Source organism: Zootoca vivipara, chromosome 9 (assembly GCF_963506605.1).
Source record: "Zootoca vivipara chromosome 9, rZooViv1.1, whole genome shotgun sequence".
NCBI lineage: Eukaryota > Metazoa > Chordata > Lepidosauria > Squamata > Lacertidae > Zootoca > Zootoca vivipara.
This window is the reverse complement of record NC_083284.1, coordinates 6205242-6230434: the sequence shown is the minus strand read 5'-3', so window position 1 is coordinate 6230434 and position 25193 is coordinate 6205242. Positions and strand designations below refer to the sequence as shown.

The 25193-nt window shown below is 46.6% G+C and overlaps 1 protein-coding gene across 2 annotated transcripts in view; it reads left to right on the top strand.

Moving 5' to 3' along the window:
• Window positions 1-25193, top strand: part of PTPRA (protein tyrosine phosphatase receptor type A) — a 139281-nt gene that overhangs the window by 95044 nt on the left and 19044 nt on the right. The window contains exons 3-11 of one of the 2 annotated variants that reach the window (XM_035103105.2): window positions 484-565; window positions 1686-2051; window positions 6879-6899; window positions 10444-10464; window positions 15464-15548; window positions 17353-17426; window positions 18414-18550; window positions 22298-22388; window positions 23429-23505. In XM_035103105.2, the coding sequence (XP_034958996.1) occupies window positions 484-565; window positions 1686-2051; window positions 6879-6899; window positions 10444-10464; window positions 15464-15548; window positions 17353-17426; window positions 18414-18550; window positions 22298-22388; window positions 23429-23505 (954 nt within the window). The remainder of the gene's footprint in view (window positions 1-483; window positions 566-1685; window positions 2052-6878; window positions 6900-10443; window positions 10465-15463; window positions 15549-17352; window positions 17427-18413; window positions 18551-22297; window positions 22389-23428; window positions 23506-25193) is intronic. The other variant, XM_035103107.2, reaches the window with a different exon arrangement.

Here is a 25193-nt window from a genome sequence, read left to right as displayed (position 1 = left end):
TGTGGGAAAGGGCTTATTTCGAAACCAAATGGCCTATACAGTGTTATGAAACTTGCCTTGCTGGTTGTCAAAGCCAAAAGAAAGCTTTGATTTGGTGGGGGGACTCTTAAGAGTCTGCTTTGGTTCTGCAGAGTAGGGTGTTGTTGTTGTTAATTGTATTTAGAGGTAGGAGGTTCTGAGTCTTAATAGCTTCCTTTAAAAGCCATCCAATAAGTTCATGGCTAAGGAGAGAATTGAACTGAGGATTTCCTGGGTTGTACCTAATAACTAATTTTCTGCCCTATAAATGTGCTAGTTCTGAATGTTGTGATTCCTGGTACATAACGGAGACGCAAATTCTTATAAAGATCTCTTTTGGCTCCCTTCCAAAAGTGTGACAGGTGTCAGTGCTTAGGTACTTCTGGTGGTAGTTGAAATGCTGGCAATGCAAACTTCGGTTGTTAATGTAGCCCCTCTGCTTTGTTTCTCTTCCTCACCGCTCAGGCCAACATGGGTTCATGCTTCCTTGTCATCCTGCTCAGCAGCTGCCTGACATTCCTGGGAGCAGCAGCCAACATGACCACAGGTAATGCATTATGCCATTTTCAGTTTAATCACTGGACATATCCAGGGGGAATGGGCATGACTACCTTCCTATTGCAGACATAACTTTTAGTAGATGTTCAAAATTTTAAAATGTGTTTTAAGTAATCAGTGTTTGAAACTCCCATTGTTCTGGGCACATTTTGCAACAGGGAATTTCATTAGCGCGAGCAGTTTCTGAGCTCTGGGTGTAGTACCGCGCCTAAGATTTCAGATTAAAACTGCAGAGTGGAAGGAAAGGAGGACCTTTTTCTGCCCCCCCCCCCACTTCCCTGAAAACTGGAGAAGAGACCCTCTTAAGAATATTAGGGGGGTGGGTAAGGGAAAGGACTAGACCATGTGAAAAATGAGCATAATATTTTAGCTGCAGCTCTTTCACTTTCAGCTTTGCATTCTAGTTTTTAAAAAAGCACACCTAGACATTCCGTTGTTGCGCCCATAACCTAGGTTTAAGATGCCATTTAGCTCCTAGCTTTCATATCTTGGTTTCTAACACTTGTAAGCAACAAAACTTCCAGGATTTCAGTCTAAGATGATAAATGGGGTGGGCTGGGGTGGGGAGGGTGGCTGTCAAAAATTGGACAGAAGCACTTGCCATCACCTTCCACCAGTTCTTCTCCAGATCCAAGGCTGCATAACCGAGTCATTGGTTTGGTGTCTTAAGGAAACAAGACTGCTAGAACTTTGGCATCAGTCAGAGCAGAAAGGGAGCTCTATTATGTAGTTCTGTGCAACACTTTATAATAAGGGTAACAGTTCTAGATGCAGAATGAAAGATACCGAGAGGTGGGGAGTGTGTATGTTGTTGGAGGTTTGTGTGGAGGGATTGAGCAACCAAAATACAGTAGAATGATGCTTGGAAAGTATCTTCCAATGCCCATAAAGGGCAACGTAATACTAACAGTTTGCATGCTGCCTTCTGCGAATATTTATTTGGCTTGTAGGTTTATATTTGTTGATTTAGGATGAAATAAATCTCGTTCTTAAACTGGGAGTCCCTGCTACTTGTGGAGAAAAATCTGGTGCTCGTGTCTGTTTGTGTAAGATCCGGGTGTGGGGAGCAACATACCCTGTCATTTTCCCTTTTGTTCTTTTACTTCTAGTGCTCCCTTCGACGGGTTCTTCCTTGCTCACAAGTTCCATGAAAACTGCCAAGACGCAACCAGCTAGCGGGAAGCCCACAAGCCCCACCAGTAGCCATGCTCCTTCTCAAGCAGCGTCTCCTGCTATGGCACCAAACCGTACTACTCCTCCTACAGCCACAGACTTCTTGCCTGCCACGATGGTCAGCTCTCCAGGCACGAAGGCTACAGTTTTGCCGGCAACTGGGCCCACTTCTGGGCCCACCTCCCTCTCGACAAATGCCACATCTTCAGTTCCACATACAACTGCTGCAGATTCAAATCTGGTGACTGTAGAGGCCAACGCCACAACAGCAGTAACTACGCCAAAAGCCTTTGACACCTCAAGTACGGAAGATATTTGCTATATTTGCTTTGTGCTCCCATATATATATTATGAGCGGTGGCTTATGTGTGTTTAGCAGCTTCTGTGAGTAGTGTGTGGCTTGTTCAGTTACTCTCTCTATTTCTAGTCTGGATGGGGTTTTTTTCTAGTGTCATGTCTCCTTATTGACTTAGGGTCACTGCTTTATGCCATGCTAAAATGTGAGGGGAACACACTGAGGAGCTTGCTTTAGGTTAAAAAAAATGAGACTAGATAATGGGTCCAGTCCTCTGATTCTTTCAACTTTGTTGTATGGTCCACAGTTAGTGTAAACTGCTCCAGACCTACTTGGTGGGTTAAAGCTACATATCTTTTGAAATTGGGACTGTCTTTTAATGACTTAAAAGTTGTCCCTTCACAATTAGGGCTGGACTATACATGGTTTTCAATATTGTGATATATCGCCAGCTTCACAGTGTTTCCTGGCGTCTGCTCTTCTGATTCGCTGCCTGCTGCAGGAGGCGGGAGAGCTGAGCTGGCAGGGTTAACAGGGGCTGCAGGAATCAAGAGAAGCACTGGTTGGCTTCACATTTTTCACAACCATTGTGATTTTTGCATAGCACACACAAGCACACATCATATATAGTGCCAGATCAAAAATTATGAAACGGACACCACAATATGGACTTCAAACTAGTTTTGGACAATATATTGATATATTGCCCAGCCTGAGTCACAATTGTTGTCATAGGTAAAGGTAAAGGGACCCTTGACAGTTAGGTCCAGTCGTGGACAACTCTGGGGTTGCGGTGCTCATCTGGCTTTATTGGCCGAGGGAGCCAGCGTACAGCTTCCAGGTCATGTGGCCAGCATGACTAAGCCGCTTCTGGCGAACCAGAGCAGCGCACGGAAATGCCGTTTACCTTCCCGCCAGAGCGGTACCTATTTATCTACTTGCACATTGACGTGCTTTCGAACTGCTAGGTTGGCAGGAGCTAGGACCGAGCAACGGGAGCTCACCCCGTCACGGGGATTCGGACCGCTGACCTTCTGATCGGCAAGCCCTAGGCTCTGTGGTTTAACCCACAGCGCCACCCGCGTCCCTTTTTAATTGTTGTCATACTCTAGATCAATTAGTTCAAACTGAATGCTTTTAAAAATACGGTACTCCGTTCTCAATATCATTTAGAAATTCTTGCACTTGTTATACCTGATTTGCTAATCCGGAATACAACTTCTGCTTTGCTGTCACTAACATGAACTAAATGACTGCCATCAAAGTGAAGCTTTCACTGTTGTCTATAGAATGCCCAGTAGTTCACAGGTACATCCTTGTCAGTGCTGCCTCCAATCCATGATTTTGTGCCATGGTGACACTGAAAAGTGCCGGATCTTATTATTTAATCTAATTTAATTATTTTACAGTACAGTGGTGCCTCGCAAGACGAAAGTAATTCGTTCTGCGAGTCGCTTCGTCTTGAGATAATTTCGTCTTGCAAAGTGCGGTTTGCTGTGGCAAAAAAAAATTAGTCTTGCAAAGCACGGCCATAGAAAACTTTGTCTTGCGAGTCACCAAAAAAAATCACAAAACGCTTTCGTCTTGCGAGTTTTCGTTGCGCGAGGCATTCGTCTTGCGAGGTACCACTGTACAATTCACAGAGATACAGATGACATCTGTGATTTGATGGTGGTTGGGGTGTGTGTGGACCCATGTAAAAACTATGCCAATGCAAGTGAATCAGTTTTAATTCTACTGAATTGGACTTCTACTCAGATTCTGTGGAAAAGGCAAGAACCCCACATTCACGACTGGCTAAAGAAACCCCAGGCTCAGTCCCCAGTTAGCCATGACTCACTTAGAATCCTGGCTCAGTTGCTCACTCACATACTCTGACACAAGAAAAATCTGATGAGAAGCATATGCCAATTTGCATCACTCCCCTCCCCACCAAAATCTATACCCTCAGCAAAAGAAAAAGAACTTTTGGTCCAAGATTGATGGTGAATCATGAGGGCAAGGAAAGCACAGGGGAGTGGGGGGGGGGGGAGAGAGAAGAAAGAGACGCGATGTGGGAAAAAGACAGACAGAGAAGGCCCTTTTACATCTTAGCCAAAGTGCGGGAGGAGGGAGAGAAGCACAGCACCTTCCTCCAAGGTGGTAACAAATGGGGGTTCTGCCAGGCCAGCAGCTCTCAGCAACAGAGCAGATCTCTCTCTCTTTTCTCTCCCGCCATCCAATTTTTTTATCCACCCAGAGTTCTCTCTATCCCCCACCCTTTGTCAACCTCCTTCAGATTTTCTTGCCTATCTAGACTTCTCCTGGAGCTGAGAAGTCCCTTTCTCATTTGCAGGCAGACACACACACCCCTTCTTCTCCTGCGCATCTGGGTTTCTCCTTCCTTGAAGGAGAGCGAAAGGAGAATGCTATTACAGGATGATGGCTAGCAAGAGAAAAAGGCAGGCAGGTAAACAAACAGCTATCAGGCAAAGTCCCTGCCTGAGGCAAATGGTTACCTGGTGGTGGCTCCCTCACCCCTCCTGATTCACCTCCTTCAAGAAAAGAGAGAAAACAGTTTCCATGGCTAGAGCTGGCTGCCAGCACAAGGCAGGGAAGTGAGTGGGGAAGACCCTATCAGATCTGATGCCTCCCCAAACACCTTAGCTGATTCAGGCCAGCAGAAGCTGTGAAAGGTGCACATCCCACATGCCTCCAGTTCTACTATACATCTTTCCTCTTTTTTCTTTTTAAAAAAGCACCTGTAGGCCAGCACAACTCTTCTGGGCCAAGGAAGCACCCCCGGGCAACATAAGCTATGAATGTGGGCAAACAGCCCTGCACTGAGCTGGTACCCTCCTCCAAAAAGGCTAGCAGGAAATGGGCACATGTGTTCTCCCAAGTTAGGAACACATGGCTCCTGATGGTCTACACCAGGGTTTTCCAAACTGGTCTCTAGCTATTTTTTTGGACTACAATTCCCATCATCCCTGACCACTGCTGCTAGCTTAGGGATGGTGGGAGTTGTAGTCCAAAATACAGCTGGAGACCCAAGTTTGGGAAACTGGTCTACACTGACTGGCAGGGGCTCCCCAGGGTTTAGGAAGGAGGCATTTCACGCCCTTCCTGGAAATACTGGGGATTGAATTTTGGAACTTTTGCATGCAAAGCAATTACTACTGAGCTATGGTCCTTTATCATGTTCAAAAGAATGAGGGAAGGACTCCCAGGAAGCAAAGCACAAGCAGTCAACTGAGCAGAGAATGCACTGCTGATTCCAGGCAAAGAGTGCACAAGACTACACTGCAAAGCCTGGAAGGAAGTGTGTATCTGTGTATTGCTTTGCAGGGAAATAGTGTATCAGAGCTCTTGCTGTCTGGCTCCCCAGGGTGCTTTGCTCTAAGGGTGTGTGAGGCTTGATGCTGGTGTCTCTTTAGAAGCTGTTCATACAGGTAACAGAACTGAGTGGTGAAGTTGTTACTGGCCACTCAGTTACTACAAGGGTATAGGGAGGGACTTGAAGGTTGGTTCATTGAACATAAAAGAGTTGCATGTCAGAGGTCCCTTCTCCCTGACATGCAAACTTTCTGTGTGCAGAGAGTTAATTCCATGCTGGGTAGTCAGATATGCAACAGATACGCACAAATCCCTTGCCTCAAGTAGAATAGTTGTTGGTATTATTAAGTCATAGGAGTGTGTGTGTGTGTGTGTTTGGCCATTTCTTGCACAAATACCCTGTTTCCCCTTTTTTAATACATAGTCATAAAGTAAGCCATGGCAGGGTTTTTAAGGATTTGAGAAATATTATAAGACATACCCCGAAAATAAGCCATACTTCTGCGCCGCGGAAACCAACCCCCACAGGCACCTCCACTCACAGAGTCACTCCATGCGGCCGGCACTGCAGGAGCGCGATCAGCTGTGAAGCGGCGCTCCAAGAGCTCCGCTTAACAGCTGATCGCACTCCTGCCTTGCTGGCTGCATCCCCGTGCTCCGCCTTCTCATCCACTGCCATCCCTACTGCTTCCGTGCTTGCCGCCACCGCTGGGCTCACTGCTTCTTCCTTGCCTGGCCCAGCCAAGGAGCTTGGAGCACCCTGCAGCAGCGGGCGGAGCGCCTGAGCCAGCGGCCTCCGCCTGGCCTGGTCAAGGACGCCTGCCGCCCCGCCACCCGGAACCAGTGGCTGCTGCAGCACCGAGCACTCAAGAGAGCCCAGCGGCGCCCTGAGCCATAAATACCATACCGGCAATAAAAAAAATAAGACACCCCACCGAAAGTAAGCCACCCTGTGTTTTTTTGAGGAAAAAAAGTTATAAGACGGTGTCTTAAAAAAGGGGAAACACGGTAGATACATGCTAGTACACACACCTGTTCCTTGTTGCAGCTGAATCACATAAATTACTTGTAGAATATCAGCTTTTTAATTTGCCACCTCAAAAGCCACTTCAGCTGCCTCAATAATGTAAACCAGGCCTTAAGAGTGGCCTGAATTGTGGGGTTAAGAATGTGACAAGAGCCATGCTATACCAGGCAAAAGTCCCACCCAGTCCATCATCCTATTTTTATGGTGACCAGATGCTTACAGAAAGTCCACCAGTAGGACTTCAGGGCAACAACACATTCCCCTTTTGTGATTCCCATAATAAGGGTGGCTTTCATTCCATCTGATGTAAAGATTTAAGCATCCTATGTGTGGCCAACGGAAGGACAGTTTTTGAAATGAGGAAACATGCCCCCCCAAAGGAAAATGAAGCAAAATTTACTTTTGGGTGCAGGGAACTACAAAAGACTTGGGGTGATGTTGCTTTCTGAAGATTATTCACTAATGCTTCCTCTGTGTGCATTCTGCTTTTAGCTGAGATAACAAAAGACTCAGGTAAGCATATTTGTCTACAGCTTTCTTCCCCCCACCCCCAATTGAACTAAAGGTTCCCATGCTGTGTCAATGACTATGTTGTTTGCACGTAATGCTAAGCCAAACTTATGGCTTGCGACAATCATGCTGGCTCCCAGGAATGAGATTACAGCTACTTTGCTCCTCCCCAGCCATTTTAGCTTGGTGTGGCATAGCAGCTAAGCCAAAGTGTTTGGCTTAATGTGTTGTCCAGACGCACCACTGTGGTTAAGCATGCTCCTCCTTAACCACAGTCTGTAGCCAATGTGCTGAGCTTCTCAGAAGATAATAAGCAAGACAAACAGAAGAGACCCAATGTCAGTATTCTTCGTAGGTTGGGAAAAGAGTTGAAAGGAAAGGGAAGAAGCAGAATCATGTGGGATCAGAGCATATATTAAGGTTCCCGCAGGGTGGGAGGTCAGCTCGCACAATACACATTGGAAGTTAACACAAGTAGGTATCATACAGCTTTTCTCATTGATCTGGCTGGCAAGTAGGAGGGCACTTCAGGTGAATGGAAGTAAACTAACTAGGGAATGGTAGGCTTATACATATTTTGCTATATGTATTTTGGGGAGAGGGAGAGAGAGGTGCCAGAGGTTGATGCTACATTTGAAGATGAGATGGGTCATTCAGTCCATCAAGCTAATACTAATTTTAACTTCGGCCACCTGCAAGCCAAGCCCTGCTTTATGTGAATGCTCCTCAGGGGGATAAATGGCATTAAAGTTCACTACGCTGCAGGCCAACATTTGCTGCGTCCCACTCCATTTAAAAGAACATCCCTTTAACTGGCACCCATATTTATATTGGAGGATTTGCTTCCCCATCTCAAGGTGGCAACACTGCACCGATGCAACGTTTTGCATCCTTACACCCAGTGGTAGGAGGTGCTTTATCCCCAAGTGCCACCCTTATCCCCTTGGCCCTGCTGGATCTGGCAAGGTAAAGATTTTAGTGCTATCCCCCATTCTCCCAGTTGCCTGTTTATCTCCCCTTTTCTCTGCAAGCCCATATTCGCAGCTGGGCTGGTAACTGGTGAACGAACAGGAAGTGAAACAGCATGAATAAGTGGATAGCTCTTGCAATGGCGGGAGGTGGGTATAAGAAGTAGCGCAGCCTATGGATCTTTCTGAGACCACTGTTTTTGAGTTTGTTCATAGATGACCTAGAGTTAGGGTTGAGCACCGAGTTCACCGAGTGTCTAAATTACACCTAATAATTCAGGGGGATAAAAACAAAAAGGATATTGTGACAAATATCTTCAGAATGGGGCATGGTCAATAAAGTGATGCCTGTATATGCACTGATAGAATCAGAGCTGGCAGTGACTGACCAGGAAAAGTATATTCCGAGTATGGCGGATATGTCAATGAAAAAGCTGACCCGATGTGTGCTTGCTGTGAAAAAAAGGCAAATTTCTTCCTAGGAAGCAACAGGCAAGGGATCCGACATAAGTTGTGGGGCCCTGGTGGAGATGCTTTTGTGAAGAAAGTAGAGAGAGAGGAATTGTTCTCCCTCTCCCCAAATAACAACCCATGGTCATCAAATGAAGCTCACTGGTACAGACAGTCGGAACAGCCAGTAGGAAGTGCTTCACACAGCGCAGAGTTGAAACCGTGTCATTTGCTCTCATAAGATTTGGTGATGGCCAGCAACTCAGATGGATTTTATAAAGGGATTAGACCAGGGGTGTCAAACTCAAATTCATCGGGGGCCGCATCAGCAGTTTGGTCACCCTCAAAGGGCCGGTTGTATCTGTAGGACTATGTGTCCACTCTTTATTAACATAAATTATTGTCACTGCATTCAATTATTACTGTTTTTTGTAATAATGTACGTAATAACTAACATAGTCAGAATAATGGCAAGTAGATATTCAAATGTACAATTATTGTACAATTTATTGAAAAATGATTTTTGGTAACTGCACTGGGTGGTGGAGGCTCGCTAGGGTTTCATGCAGGAGCTTTGCAGAGCTACGGGTACCTGGAGATGCTGGGGTCCTTCTGCATGCAGGACAGATGTTCTGCCAGTGAGCCACCACCCTTCACCAAAGGGACTGGCTGAGGTTGACTCACTGGAGCTGTTCTCCTGGTTCCAGGGTTTAAGGGCCAGAAGTATAAAGCAGCATCCTATGTTTCTGAGGAGAGGGAGAGGGAGGCAAGGGGAGGGGAGGGAGGGAGGAAGGAAGGAAGGAAAGAGGGAGTGGGAGGGAGAGAGGAAGGAAGGAAAGAGGGGAGAGAAAGAAGAGTAGGAAATAAGGAAGGGAATAAAGAAGGAAAGAAAAAGAAAGAGGGAGAGAAGACAGAGATAAAGAAGGAAGGAAGGAGAGGGAAAGAAAGAATAAGAATGAGGGAGAGGAAGAAAGATGGGAAGGACGGACGGAAGGAAGGAAGGAAGGAAGAAAAGAGGGAGCAGGAGGGAGAGAGGAAAGAAAGAGGGGAGAGAAAGAAGAGTAGGAAAGAAGGAAGGGAATAAAGAAGGAAAGAAAAAGAAAGAGGGAGAGAAGACAGAGATAAAGAAGGAAGCAAGGAGAGGGAAAGAAAGAATAAGAACGAGAGAGAGGAAGAAAGAAAGGGAAGGGGGGGGTCGCCGCCTTGATTCAGCGCCAGAAAAGAGCGTGAAGGGACCCAGGGGCAAAAAGCATTTCCCGTGCAGCATGAGGCAGCGGGTGTCCGTTTTAGGAGACGTGCGTAAAGCCTCAGAGGTGCACGTTCGTGAGGCTGAGCCGCGGCAGGAGGAGGAGGTGGTGAGGCAAGAGGAGGAGGAGGCGCCGGCTTGCCGGGTCGGTGCCCGGCAGCGCCGTATGGAGAGTCCTGAGCCTCTGGGATGCAGCAGTGCTCTGTAGCACTTTGAATCCTCCTGCTCCTCCACGCGGCGCTGCTGGGTGCTTTGTCTGTGCTTCAGCAGCAGCCGTTTCCAGACGCCGAGCCGTGGCAGGAGGAGGAGAATTCAAAGTGCTACAGAGCACTGCTGCGTCGCAGAGGCTCGGGACTCTCTGTGCGGCGCTGCTGGGCGCTGACCCGGCAAGCTGCCTCCTCCTTCTCCTGCTGTGCCTCGGGGTGCTCCACGCAGCGCTGCTCCGGCCGCCTTTCTACCCCCCAGGCCCCAGCTGTTTGTCGGCGCTTTGTCGGCACGGCGCTTCAGCAGCAAGGTCCCGCTGCTGGGTCCCGCTGGCTGGGGCGCTCGGCGGGCCACATGACGAGGTCTGGCGGGCCGGATTTGGCCCCCGGGCCTTGTGTTTGACACCCGTGGATTAGACAAATCCATGGAGTGTAAAGCTATCAATGGCTGCTGTTGATGATTACTGTGTCCTACCTCTAATAGCAGAGGTTATTTGCCTCCAGATGCCAATTTGCTGGGGAACAGCAGTAAAAGAGAGAGGTTGTGTCTTGCTTTGGGGGCTTCCCAAGGGCGTCTGGCTGGCCAAGTGGGTTACCAGGTTTGCTGAGCTAGATAGGGTTTGGTTCGAACCAGCAGGACTCTCCTTATGTTCTTACCTGTTGCTTTCTCATTTATGCAGGTGATAGTGATACCAGACGAGGTAAGGCATTCTCCTTAGACAACTTTTTTTGCCCGTACAATGTATGTCTTTGTCGTTGCTATGGAACATTGCATTTCATTTAAGGTGTCAAAATGGCATCTCCTGTGAACGTTCCGATTCCAGGGCTTATTTGACTGTTGCAGCTTTCTACTTTCTGTAGGAACTCATTACAGCATGTGTTAGGGCATCCCATTTTATCCCCACAACAACCATTTGAGGTTGGTTAGGTTACAATAGTGGCACAGTAAGCATCACCCAGTAAGTTTCATGACAGAGCAGGGATTTAAACCCAGGCCTCCCTCATCGAAACCACAATACTTGATCCACTACACCAGCCTCCCCAATCTGTTGCCCTCTTGAGTATTTTGGACTACAGCTCCCATCAGCCTCAGCCAGCACAGCGGTGTAGCCCAAACATCTAGAGCAGGCATCCCCAAACTGCGGCCCTCCAGATATTTTGGCCTACAACTCCCATGATCCCTAGCTAAGAGGACCAGTGGTCAGGGATGATGGGAATTGTAGTCCAAAACATCTGGAGGGCCGAAGTTTGGGGATGCCTGATCTAGAGGGCACCAGGTTAGGGAAGGCTGCCCTACACCATGCTGGCTTGATTTGGCAATAAAAGTCCTCTTTACATTTCCTGGCTCATTTCTAGTCTTATTGAGGTTCTTAACTCGGCTCTAGAGAGAACAGCATCAGTTGGGTAATTACTTTGGTATGGCCCTGCAGTATATACTGTATTGTGTAAGCCAGGGGTAGTCAACCTTTTTATACCTACTGCCCACTAATGCATCTTTCTTGATGGTAAAATTTCCTTACCGCCCACCAGTGCTTGATGGAAGGAGGATTCAGCTTGTGTCATAGAACCCCTACCGCCCACCTAGAATCCTGAAACGCCCGCTAGTGGGCTGTAGGGAGCAGATTGACGACCCTTGGCGTAAGCAGCCAGTTTCTCCACCCATTCTGGGTATGTCCTTCATATCCATTCTGTAGTGAAGATAGGAAGGCACTTTTTTTTTTTTTCAATCCCATCCAGGCTTCAGGAAGCAAACGGGAGCAATACAGTGGGTTGTTATCCAGTGCTGCGGAATGTTCCAAGCCTTTCCTCTGTCAAGATGTAGGCAAGGCACACATCCCTCTAACAGGCTGGGTGTTCAGTCGTTTCTGCATTTCTAGTCCCTGATTCTCTATTTCAAGGCATCACCGAAACTGTGCAACCTTCTGTCTCACAGCAGGGGAATTCATAAGCACAACTCTTTTGACACGTGCTATTATGATAATAGTATCTGCAGCATCTCCGTGTATTCTGTTATGCGCATAATCATATCAGTCCCCTTTATTTGCAGTGGCAGCAAGAAATTGCTAACTCCCACCAGTTCTCTCTCTCTCTCTCTCTCTCTCTCTCTCTCTCTCTCTCTCTCTCTCTGTGTGTGTGTGTGTGTGTGCGTGCATGAAGGAGCCAATAAACAAAGCAGGATAGTTCACTGCCTCCTGTTTTTTAAACCAGACTGCATGACAGCAATGGTTTGCTGTTGGTTTTGGCCTTGCCTGGCCTGTACTGACTGCTAATATCAATGCAGCCTTTTCAACCAAAATATCCAAACGGAACCCACCTGGTTGTGCATTTCCCTGTTCCCACACTCCACCCCAGCAATGTGGTCTGCGGCTAAGTAACGTTACAGAGGAAGCAACAGGCAATGTGTCCGTTGGCTGCATTGGTTGTTATCATGTCATTCACCTCCAGGGTGGAGGGAGCTTCAAGAGCGTCTTCCACCCACCTTGCCAGCTCAGTTTAAAAACAGTGAGCTCTAGGGCCAGTTACAAGAAATCAACATGAGTGCATCTGATCAGCTCCATGTCAGATAACGTTAGTCACTTTTGTATCAAGGGTGCTTCTAGTGACTCAAAAGTTTCATTTCCACACTCCCTGCATTTGGGAGGGGTGAGGTGGGGGAAGTTGGCCTGAACAGAGGGGAAATAAAGAGCCATCTGCATGGTTAGCTTGGCAAGCAAGACTCTCTCCACCAAGCAAAGTAGCCTCACAAAAGTTGTGTTTCTGTTAGGCTGCAAAGGGCTGGAAGATTGAGGAGAGGGGCAAACAGGCTAGCAATTTATTTTAGTAGGCTAGTAAATTTTGTAGACTTAATTGCCAAGTTGGGGAGTTATTTGGCACAGTTTCTTACCTAATTGCATAGGCACAGCTGATATTTGGAGAGCTGAGAATGTCTCTTCTTCATGGGAGGGACAAATAAAACAAAATCTACAGTCTTCACAGGTGTATGATGTTGGCTTATGGGTGCAGCCCTTTATATTGTGTCCATTTCCAGAGCATGGGACAATACTTCTGCTCCCTGCCCCCCGCCCCCACTCCGCCATGCTGTTCACATGCTTGTGCTAGCTTTGGCATCCTGCCTGGAGAATATAAAGCTGGATATTATTTCTGCAATCTGTCAATCAATACTGGGATCTTTCCTACTGAGGAAGTTTCCACCCATGCCAAAGTCATACATGGGTGGAGGGGACATTTTCTGAACCAGCCTGCTGTCCTCACCAGTCCTTATGTAGAGACCTCAAATAAGAAAGTTTGTTCAATTTTTCACTTTCAGTCTAGGATAAAACCATTTTGCCCTCTTAACGCACAATCACAAAATTATCTTCACACCTTCTTAATTTCAGACTGATATATATTGGTAATGGCATATTTAAGAAAGCTCCCACCTTTTGGGATGTGGGGTTAATAAAGTAAGATGTATTTGTCATTTTCTTACTAGACACATGTTCTTAAATCCTTACTAGACACATGTACTTAAATTCCTTACTAGACACATGTTCTGTCGGTTCGCAAGCACCCAAAATTATATACGTGTTTGTTTATATTCCAACTTTTCTCCCAGGAGCTCAAGTTTCATACATGGTTCTCTCCCTCCCCATTTTATCTTCACAACACCCCTTTGAGGTAGGTTAGGCTAAGAGACAGCGACTGGCCCCAAGTCACCCAGTGAACTTCATGGCCAAGTGGGAATTTGAACCCTGGTCTCCCAGGTCCTAGTCAAACATTGTAACCACTACACAACACTGACTCCACAAATATGATATGCTGCATAAATCCGTGTGTGTGTGTGTGTGTGTGTGTGTGAGAGAGAGAGAGAGAGAGAGAGAGAGAGAGAGAGAGAGAGAGAGAGAGAACTCATCTTTTTGTGACCAACGTAAGCTCTTATGTGTAAAGAGCATTTTCACAGTGGTGGAGAGAAAGAATAGAGAGAGCACAGATATATCAGGGCAGAAAATTATGGGTTGCACTTGGATTCTCCACATCAAATATCCCTTACTCCATGTCAGACTCTCCTGCATCTAACAGGGAATGTGGAGCCTCACCTTTAGGGGTTGGGGAGAGCGAGAGGGAATAGATGGGTAGCCTGATTTGTAAATGCATGCCTTTGGTGCTACAGGCTCCTATAATGAGAGAGAGTGCTATGGGCAAGCTGCTTCCTTTTCCTGGCCTTGTGGTAACTTCATCTGGGGTTGGCCAGTTAGTGGGAAGGACTTCCAGGGGATGCATCTGGCAAGGAGATGTAGGACTTTGGGGTTTGCACTTTCCCTCTTTGACACATCTGGTTCAGAGCTGGAGCTTTTTCCACGGCAACCGTTAACCACAGCCAGGAAACAGAACGGTGAGCTTTCAACTGCTTTCTTCACTTTCCCCCCATTGCTTTCTGCCTGCTGTCGTTTCTCAGTCATCTTTCCAGTAAGGGAGTTGCTAGGACAAAGGTACAAACTCAGCAGCTCTCAAGGACACAAACAGCCAAGGCTGCAGCTCATTTGTAAACCTGTTGCATATTTCAAAGAATGGGAGAAAATGTTCAGTGTGTGACTGCTCTGTCTGCTGTGAGCTAACAACAGAATTGCCTAGGGCCTGCCCTGCCTACTTTTCAGAGAACGTGTAAGGCTGCAAAATGCTTTAAGTATGCACCAAACAGCCTTCCATTGTTGTGTGTCAGCATGTAATTTTGACTTGCCTGGAATCTAAATTCGCTATACAAGAATTCTCTTTGGAGAGATGAACTCGCAGCCAGTTCACACTTCCAAATTCCAGCAGCCCATTGGACTGCATCAGACCAAACCATACATCTAACTTATTCTCTACTAGGGAAAAAGTGTCACTCTTGACGGTTGCTTTTCCTTTACTCCTTGAAATCTGTCCAGCTTCTCCCCCCCCCCCCCGACTCATTTAACATTCTTTTGGATTACTTAACATGGACAGATTGCTTGACCTGGTTTCCTACAGCCATGAAGTTTACTGGCTCAGTTACTCATCTCACAACCTATCCTATCACACAGGGTTGTTGTGAAGAGCAGAAGCAAAGAACCCATCTTGAGTTCCTTTGTCAGGTGTTACTTTTGCGTGGGTCAGTAGGCAATTAGTTAGCATCTAAGTTAGCCATGTAGGAATTTGTGTGCCCCTTGTGTATTTGCAGCTGCAGTTCAGAAGGAACTGAAAACATGACATTTCAGGCAGTACAAAGGATGATGAGACATAGGTTAATGCAGTGCTTTTTCCTGGGGGGACGCACACCCCTAAACATTATGTGAATCTAAGTTTGGCAGTATTTCAATATGAGTAGGAAAATGAGAGTACCCCTAAAAGTTTTTTTTTAAGAAAAAAAAGCACTGCGTTAACATGGCTCTGTGATCATGGCTTTATGCAGTTCAGGTTTCCAAGGTTAGCTTGAAGCCCAAATTCCAGATCTGAGAGGATACTTGATGCCAGGGATGGGGAATAAGGTATGGCTGGCAGCCTGGATCCTGAGCTCACACACACACACCACCAGCCAATATGATGGAGATTCCCGCCAACCAATTCCGTGATACCATCATGACATCAAGTGACTTTAACTTTAAAGGAAATAATCAGGAACTCCCAATTGTTTTCTTATATCCTTTGAAATACCTGGTATTGCTGTTTCTAAAACAAATTTCTTTCTCTTTTCCCTCCCTCTAGATGAGACACCCATCATAGCCGTAATGGTGGCATTATCTTCCTTGCTAGTCATAGTATTTATTATTATTGTCCTGTATATGTTAAGGTAAGTGCTGCTTGGCAAACCTCCTGACTCCCTTTTGCTGGGCTCCTGTGGTTTGACATGGCTCTCTTAGAGCTGCGCCTTGACCAGTTTTAATTAATTTCAACTAGAGAAGCATCAGTTGTTTTTTAAAGGGGGTCCAGTCGCTCCCAATCCCTGAGGCAATCTTTGCTGCAGGTGCAGGAGCAGTTGGATGGAAGGGGCGGTGGTTACCTGCCCTCCTGTTGCTGGTATTGCTGTGCTTACTGGATTGGGGAGAAGGGAGATGCAGTGGGGAGGTCAGTGTTGGGCAAGGGCGCCAGTGGAGCCAATCCAACACTCCTGTGCATTTTGCACCAAACCAGCCTCCTCCCTCCCCTTCCTCACCCTCGTAAGCACAGCTGTGCCGATAACAAGAGGTCAGGTAAGCACCGCTACTCCTGCCCACAAGCAACTCCTCTGGGGATGGTGTGTGGTACCTGCCCCTTAAGTTACACAGATTCCTCAGCTGATGCCTTCCTTCCCTCTCCCCTCGCATTGGGTAATTGGCCTGATGCAAAATGGCAGGTTGCCCAGCCGTTACTTGTCTTCCTATCCAGAGTGGAAACAAGCTTGCTCGGTCTTCCAAGTGACAGCACTTTAGATATTTGAAGATGGCAGTCATATTTCCTCTCAGGCTCCTCTTTACCAGGCTAAACCTACCCAACTCCATCAACTGTTCCTCACAAGGCTTGGTTTCCAGACCCTCCTCTGCACACATTCCAGCTTGTCAATATCCTTCTTAAATTGTGGCACCCAGAACTGGACACAGTATTCCCGGTGTGGTCTGACCAAGGCAGAACCCAAGACCGTATGTTTGAAATGCTGTAGAAGGTGATATGCAGTGTTGCTTTTGAGACAGCAAACACTGTTTGGGTGTGAATGTGAGAAGAAGGCAGCTTCTCGAGCTGTGATTTCCTACTGTGTAAGAGTGGGCACTGTGACCTCTCAGCTTCTCCAGCTGTAAAACGGAAGTGTTGCTTTCCTCCCCCTTTCGTGATCATATGTGTATACTGTCTCCTTGACTTGTTTCTATGACCTTTAGTTAAATGATTTTTATGAATTCATGGCATGGGAGGCGATATAGGTGTGAGCTTTGAGCAGGAAGTCCTTGGTTTAAATTGCTTGCTAGGTGGCTTCACTCTCAGCACCCATCTCCTGTCTGTGGGTGGTACTTAATTAGTGCTTTCAAATGTTTAGAGTGCCTCACATACACTGATTTGTAATCATCAGAACAGCCCTAGCCCCCTATACTATTGTCCCCATATTGCAGATCTGAGGCTGAGAGGGAGTGACTTGCCTAAGGCCACCTGGTGAGTTAATGTCAGAGGCAAGACTTGGACTGGGGGTTTCCTGATTTGTAGCTCAGTGTTGCAGCTGTTGCATTAGCATAGCATGCTTAGAATCATAGGATTATAGAGTTGGAAGGGACCCCTAGTTTCATCTAATCCAACCCCCTGCAATACTTGTGCAAAGTTCACTGGAGTGTTCAAGATGCTGTATAGAAACAAAGTGGTTCTGAAATTTTGGGTGTCTGCACTGAGAGTTCTTCTCCCTCAAAGGCACCCTTGTGAATAGCCACTCTTTCTCTGTGTCCATTCACATCAGCCACCCTTTCAAGGTAAACAACTCCTGCTTCATCTTCTTATGCCAGGCATCGGGAGAGTGTCCTATTTAAGTCTCTGAAAAAGATCACTTGTGCAGGTAGAAAGACCTACTCCCAACAGCATATTAGATAACTCAGATATGAACCTGGCTCAGCTGACTTTCCATGTATTTTCATTGCTAGGTTCAAAAAATACAAGCAAGCCGGGAGCCATTCCAACTCGTTTCATTTGTCTAATGGCCGGACAGATGACATGGGTAAGTCTGTGCTTTCTTCTCCCACAATTTAGGCTTGAACCACAGTGTGGCAGTCCTGACAACCCTCTTCCTTTTGTGGTGCATGCCATATGAGAGGGATGTCATAGTCCTCACCGGAGGTCACCTCAACAGTGTGTCCAAGGGATTGGATGGATCAGTTGCATAGCTGCCTTCTGGCCTTACAAGGGCATGCTGGTGGTTGGATTGTGGGAACTCCCATATGCCGGACCATTTGACTTCCTCCCAGCACCAGAACATGGCCTGGCCATTCAGCTCCCGCTCCTCCTAATGTTGGCTAGGGTTGCAGCACCCCAATTCCACCTAAATGTTGTCTTTCCCTTCACATGAATGAAGAACGATGTCCTAGGTCTGCATCATGCCTCAGGTCATCTACCAGCTAGCTGCCCTATTTCTATGCAGTTAAACTAGAATGTAGCAGATTGTCAAGCTTTCGCTGCTAAAATAATCCATTGCAGAAAATGGCTCTGTTTTCAGTGGGGGGTGGGAATGCTGAATTCTGTCTGATACAACTTGTAGAAGCAGCTGCATCTCTCTGTCTGTTCTTCTTATTCTTGTACCGGCTAGAGGCACAACGCCTCAGCAGTGAGGCAAATGGAACGAGTGTCTATGTGCCTGAGCAATTTCCATGGGGATGTTCAGAGCTCTTGGTTGTCCCAAGCACAGCACTGCTACTTTCCCCCCACTTGGAGTGATTCATTTCCTTGGGAGTGGGCGGGAAGTAAGTAAATTTAGTTGTGGAAGACAGAGGGATGGGGGCTAACCTTTCCCCATCCCTACGGTATCTGCATGGCCACAACCTGGAGGGGTTGTTGATCATGCTGGAGTGTGATGGATTTCTGGGAACTGACGTTTGTGTGTGTGTGATGTGTGTTCGCACACTTGTCTGTGCATATAACCCAAGTTGTAGTCTCTTGAGTTCCCTTTGCCTAGTGCATCAAAAACAAGTGGACTCTTCTTCTGTTGCAGAGCCCCAGAGCATGCCATTGCTTGCCAGGTCTCCCAGCACCAACAGAAAGTACCCACCACTGCCTGTGGATAAACTGGAGGAAGAGATTAACCGGCGAATGGCAGATGACAACAAACTTTTCCGTGAAGAGTTCAATGTGAGTCCTTTGCTAGTTTGTTTTTCCTCCCTCTCAGCCCACTCTTTCCATACCTGCTGAGTTTTGGGGTTGGGCAGAAAAAAGAAAAGAAAAAGATTGTTTGCTAAAATTGAATGCCAGTTGTTTGAAATCAAGCCCAGACCAGTCCAAGCTGCTTCTCCCTACATCCCAGCTGTTAAGGAACTATCATTTCTCCGTTGAACTCAAAAGCTAGCCATGTTTTGACGTAGTGAGAATAACTGCAGTCACCCCGTTGTTTACCGGTGAAGGTTAACAGCTCCTACTAAGCTGATTCTGAAAGCCATTTAGAAATGTTGCAGTGTGGGTTTTAGAATTTTGTGGTTTTGATGCACAGAGGTGCTTAAGGTTACTGCTTGTACTGCAGAAGTCAAGAGTCGGATGGTGCACACAAAGCAGTGAAATGCCCTTCTCTACCTTGCTGAAAGACTTCCCTCCCCTGTGCCAATTGTACAGGACAAGCCTGAGTAATGCTTTTATGTTTCTGGCTTGCATTTGAAAATGTAAGAGGTGGCAGGAATGGGTGTTGCCTTGTGCTCAAATGTCTGAGGCTCAGTCCCTGGTTCTCTGCTATGCTGTGCCTCCCAATCAGATATTTCTAGATCAGCAGGGCTGTTAGCTTGCCCTTACTTGACCCTGCCCTTACTTGGGCCCTTGTCCAGGCTCCTTCACGCCCTCTTCCTGTTTTCCTGGAGAAAATCTGTTCCCTGCATTATTGATTCAAACCAGAGTAGCATTTGAGAGCCGATTGTGACTCCAGTAAGATTTCCACGTCATCGCCACACTTCAATCAGTCCTGGTTACACGCACAACAAAGTGTAGCTATGCAAATGAGGAGATGCTGATAATGAGATGGTGATAATGCACGGTTACGAGTGAGATCACGTTAAGAGGGCCCCTGCTTTTGGGGTTCATTGACAACCTGGAAAGTAATTTAGGCCGTGAGTTAGTGACTGCTGAGATGCCTTTGTGAGTTTCGTGTCTGAATTAGGATTTGAACCTAGGTCTCCTTCCCCACTCCCAAGAATCGTGTTAAATCTTCAGTGCCTCCCAAGCTTCAAAGGAAATTTATGGGTTCAGATCATTCCCATGTAGATCAGGGGAGAACGCCCTACTGACATTCTGACCCCTGCACAACAATCCTTTGGGTTAAGATCTACTGGAGATCTGGATCTATTCTCCTTTGTGGAGGAGGTAGGGTTTTATTCTTCATAGTGTCATGTTCAGTTCATCTCCCCCTCCTCGCTTCTTGCTGCTCCAAACAGGTTTTTTCCTCTATCCAATTTTCACTTTCCTAATTTACTTGCGACTCATTATTTGGAGATCTGCCTGTTTCAAAAGGTTGTACCCAGGCCAGTCCATAGTGATTTAGCTCAAGCAACCTGAGGTTTTACTGAAGGGGACTTTGCTGCCATCTTGTGTGCCTAGGTAGCATGAAGCCTAACTACTTGCTTCTCTTAATCTGTCTACAAAGAGTTGATAAAAGGTAAAGGTAAAGGGACCCCTGACCATTAGGTCCAGTCGTGACCGACTCTGGGGTTGCACGCTCATCTCGCATTATTGGCCGAGGGAGCCGGTGTATAGCTTCCAGGTCATGTGGCCAGCATGACAAAGCCGCTTCTGGCAAACCAGAGCAGCACACGGAAATGCCGTTTACCTTACTGCTGTAGCGGTTCCTATTTATCTACTTGCACTTTGATGTGCTTTCAAACTGCTAGGTTGGCAGGAGCTGGGACCGAGCAATGGGAGCTCACCCCGTCACAGGGATTCGAACCGCCGACCTTCTGATCAGCAAGCCCTAGGTTCAGTGGTTCAACCCAAAGCGCCACCTGCAAAGAGTTGATAGGATTAGTTAAAAGCCTGTAATGAAAGGGTGATTCCCCCATTCATTAACCCATTACTGTAAACACTTTATCTGTACTGTAATTGTAGGCAGTCTGCTCACATGAGGTGTCTCCATCACTACACTATAACCTGCCTCCTCAGCAGCACATTTGATCCTCTATAGATAAAGTTAAATCACTCTTCATGGAGGCCTTGATGCTGGTCAAAAATTAACACATGGGACCATCAGACATTTCATCCATTCCACCAATTACCAAGGAAACAATGGATTTTTTAAAAAAATTGAATTTATATACTGCCCTATACCTGGAGGTCTCAGGGTGGTTCACAGAACAAAATCAAGATATAAAACCACAAAATACATAATAAAAATGAAAACAACAACCCAATATCACGTTTTAAAAGGGCGTAGGATGTAAATCAGATCAACCAGAGGCCTGGTTAAAAAGGAACATTTTTGCCTGGCACCTAAAGGTGTATAATGAAGGCGCCAGACGAACTTCCCTGGGGAGAGCATTCCACAGACGGGGAGCCACTGCAAAAAAGGCCCTGTTCTCGTGTTGCCACCCTCCAGACCTCTCTAGGAGGAGACACACGAAGGAGGGCCTCAGAAGATAATCTCAGGGTCCGGGTAGGTTCATATGGAGAGAGGTGGTCCTTGAGGTATTGTGATCCTGAACCGTTTAAGGCTTTATAGGTCAAAACCAGCACTTTGAATTATATCATATCAAATTTACCAAACATCAAGGCGCCAGGGGGAATGGTATTTGCAGTGAAGTTTTTAAGAAGAAAAATACTGGTGGCTTCCAGTATTGTACCAGCTTTTTTATTATTTCAACCTAACAACTGACAGGAATCAAAGTACAATTATCATCACCTGTTAAAGAGAGAGAGGGAGGGAGAGTTGAACCTCTCCTTATTACAAACTAATTAGCCTGATTAATATTGTGGCTTACCCTGAGGCGTAGACTATAAGTAACGGTAACAGCATTTTCAGGAGAAAACAAGCTGATTCAGGAATGAGCTCTCCGAGCAACTGTCTTGTGCCAAAGCATGTAATATACAACTATGTGTCTCTTGGCAAAGGACAATTTGCACCTTTTGTAGATTTTAAGGTGGCCTTTGGTGCCGTTGACCACAAACTGTTATGTGTCATGCTAAATAGCACTAATATGGCTCAACAATTACTGTATGGAGTTCAGGCACTTTTTACCATCTTTTCCCAACCTGGTTCACTGCAGATGTTTTGAACTACAACCTCCATCAGCCCCAAACAGCTCTATGCAAACAACTACCTTACTAGGTCAATTCCATGCAGTGCAGAGTTTTGTGTTGGCATCCTTCCTTTTCAACTTTTTTTGCAAGAATGACACAGTCCAGGATTTGGGTGGGGACAAATTCTTTCCCTCTGAGTCTCCCTGTTATTGTGCACTGACAGTGTGGTCCTGTTCTCCAATGTACAACAGGTCTTGGAAGGCTTTTAGCCAATTTAGAACTCTTGTCATAAGGCAAAATAAAAATAAAAATTATGAATTAAGTGAAAGGGCAGCTTTTTAAAGAGGCCACAAAAACATAAATGGCAAACAGCGCAGAATGAGACAGAAGGCAAGTACAAAGTTAGAGCTCTAGGAGGGAGAGATGTGAAAACAGCTAAGTCTGCAGCCCAGCCAACAATTGGTGAGGTATGCACATTCTGGTGAACTTCCAAGGGAAGAGGTTGCCACTTATTTGGAATTACTGCAATTTGGTATCATTGGCTGTTTACCACTGCCCATTTCAGAGGATCAGAATAAAAAAGCTACAAAGGCTGTGTGTTGGGTGTGGATTGCTCCCTGTTGTTCAACGAAGGTACAGCATCTTCTTATTTCCATCCCATCCTCCCAGGCTCTCCCGGCATGCCCCATCCAGGCCACCTGTGAAGCTGCGTCCAAGGAAGAAAACAAGGAGAAGAACAGATATGTAAACATCTTGCCTTGTAAGTATTGCCCAAGATGTTCTCCGGTGGTTGGCTACCGTGGTGTTAAAGGGAACGATGCACACTGCTTCAGCGCCTGCACCTTTGTAGCCAAACATTCTCTTTAAAAAAGTGAGACTAGGAAAAGCGAGAAAACCATCTGAAGGGAACAAAATCACAGACAAGAGATTGATAACCCAAAGCCATGGCATGCAGCTACTACTGCCACCCACATAAAGAGTCTGTGCAAAAGAGAATTGATCCAGTATAGGCCTGCTTCAAATCGAGGCTCAAGTGAGCCTGATGAGACCCACCTGAAGAAGAAGCAGAGCCATATACAGCTCTTGCTTTGCCCTGCACAGCTAACAGCTACCTGTACGTTGCAGTGTGACACAGAGAGCTGCTTCTGCAGGTGGCCTTGTCTCCTGGTTTCATTGCAGTAAGCTCAAAAGAACCCAGGGGATCCAAATACACCCCCCCCCAATGTTTGTCTTGTTTGTAGAGGTGCCTGTGCTTCCCAGTGGGTAGACACCAATACAATGAGGGTGCTGAACTAGTAGTGCTTTAGCCTGATGTCAGTCAACCTTTCTCCATCTGTTTCTTTTGCTATGCCAAAAATGATGGAGCGATTATTAGAGGGGAGGGAGGTTGCCTAGGAGAAGTGTTGCTTGTGGGTGTCAAGGGGAATAACAGAGGGGGTGGCACAAACCAGGGGGAGAGGCAGAGCAGCAGAAGCAGTTCCTGTAACACAAGAATGAGAACAATAGCCATATATGGTAAAATGCATTCGTTTTGGAAGCTGGAGGCAAAAGAACATTATTCCGAGAGTATGTTCATTAAAAAGCACACCACACCACAAAGAACTTGTTTGAGGGGAAGAGCCTGTTGCTCTTCTTGCATCTCCAGCAGTTGCTAGTAGATCCACATGGGTGGCCCACCCTGGACCCAAATGCTCTCCTCTTGAAGGTTTCACTTCCTTCTGGGCATATGTAGCTTTACATTTTAAATGTCGCCCTGACACTTGTTTCTTTTAATGGGCCACTTCTTACCTTCATTCCTAGATGATCATTCCAGGGTTCACCTGACACCTCTTGAAGGGGTTCCAGACTCTGATTACATCAACGCCTCATTTATTAATGTAAGTATCTGCAAGGGAAATGAAGCAGAACGAGACTTTGTTATTTTAACGAGAATGCTAACCAGCTCCCATGCTTGCCTTCATAGCAGTGTTGCAGGTGATCTAAAGACATGCTCAGCTGCAATCGTGTAGGCAAAATTGGGTGGCTTCATGCTGCTCCCTACAGACACCAAGTTTCTAGTTCTCCGTAGCTTGAAAAGTGCACAGACAGTAATTATTATTTATTTATTTATTTATTTATTTATTTATTTATTTATACCCCGCCCATCTGGCTGGGTTTCCCCTACCACTCTGGGCGGCTTCCAACAAATAGCAAAATACATTAAAATATCACAGATTAAAAACTTCCCTAAACAGGGCTGCCTTTAGGTGTTTTCTAAATGTCAGGTAGTTGTTTATCTCCTTGACCTCCGCAGGCCCTCTGCCTGGTTCCCTGTAGCTTTGCTTCTCACAGTGAGGGAACCGCCAGAAGGCCCTCAGCGCTGGATCTCAGTGGGGGTGGAGACGCTCCTTCAGCTATACAGGACCGAGGCTGTTTAGGGCTTTAAAGGTCAGCACCAACACTTTGAATTGTGCTCGGAAACGTACTGGGAGCCAATGTAGGTCTCTTAGGACGTATGTTATGTGGTCTCGGCGGCCGCTCCCAGTCACCAGTCTAGCTGCCGCATTCTGGATTAATTGTAGTTTCTGGGTCACCTTCAAAGGTAGCCCCATGTAGAGTGCATTGCAGTAGTCCAAGTGGGAGATAACTAGAGCATGCACCACTCTGGTGAGACAGTCTGCGGGCAGGTAGGGTCTCAGCCTGCGTACCAGATGGAGCTGATAGACAGCCGCCCTGGACACAGAATTAACCTGTGGCTCCATGGACACTGTGAGTCCAAAATGACTCCCAGGCTGCACACCTGGTCCTTCAGGGGCACAGTGACCCCATTCAGGACCAGGGAGTCCCCCACACCCACCCGCCCCCAAAAACAGTACTTCTGTCTTGTCAGGATTCAACCTCAGTAAGTCAAATTCACCAAGCATTGCTGTCACACAACTTCCATTAATTTCCCTTGACCTTGCACAGGTTTCCTTGTCGAAAGGGCAGTTGTGCAGCAGTTATGATTTGTAGATCCTGCCCACTGCCAGCTAAAAGTCTCCAAAACAAGGAGCCTTCAAGTGCTGTGAACAGGGGTGGGGGACTGGATCCAGCCAGCTGGCTAGATTCTTACCTGCCCACCCTCCCTGCAAGCCAGCTTTGGCAGATGGGTGCAGCTCCCCACCTGTCAATTATCTGACATTACAAATGATGTCAGGAAACCCGTTTTTCCTTTGCCCATATGGTTTGAAAATCAAACACCGCAGGCAAAGGCATAGCTTTTTGCAAGCCCCACTAATCAGCTGAATGGAGATGCCTGCGAGCCCCACTTTTGGCAGTGAGCCACATCTTTGCCATGCCTGATGACGTTGGGTATAGGATGGACGTGGCTTGGCTGAGGCAGTAAGGAGCATCAGTGGGCTGCAAACTTTATTGTAGTGCGTATGTTTTGTTTTCCTGCCCAAGCTCTGCCCTTCTGTTTTCTTTCCCTCAAACCACTTTGTAAAAAACCTTAATTATTTTAAACGAGTGCTACTGAAGATGCATTCTAATATGGAGGTGTGCAGTTCATCCCTGGAGGGATGACTATTTCTTGGTGTAGAACGTG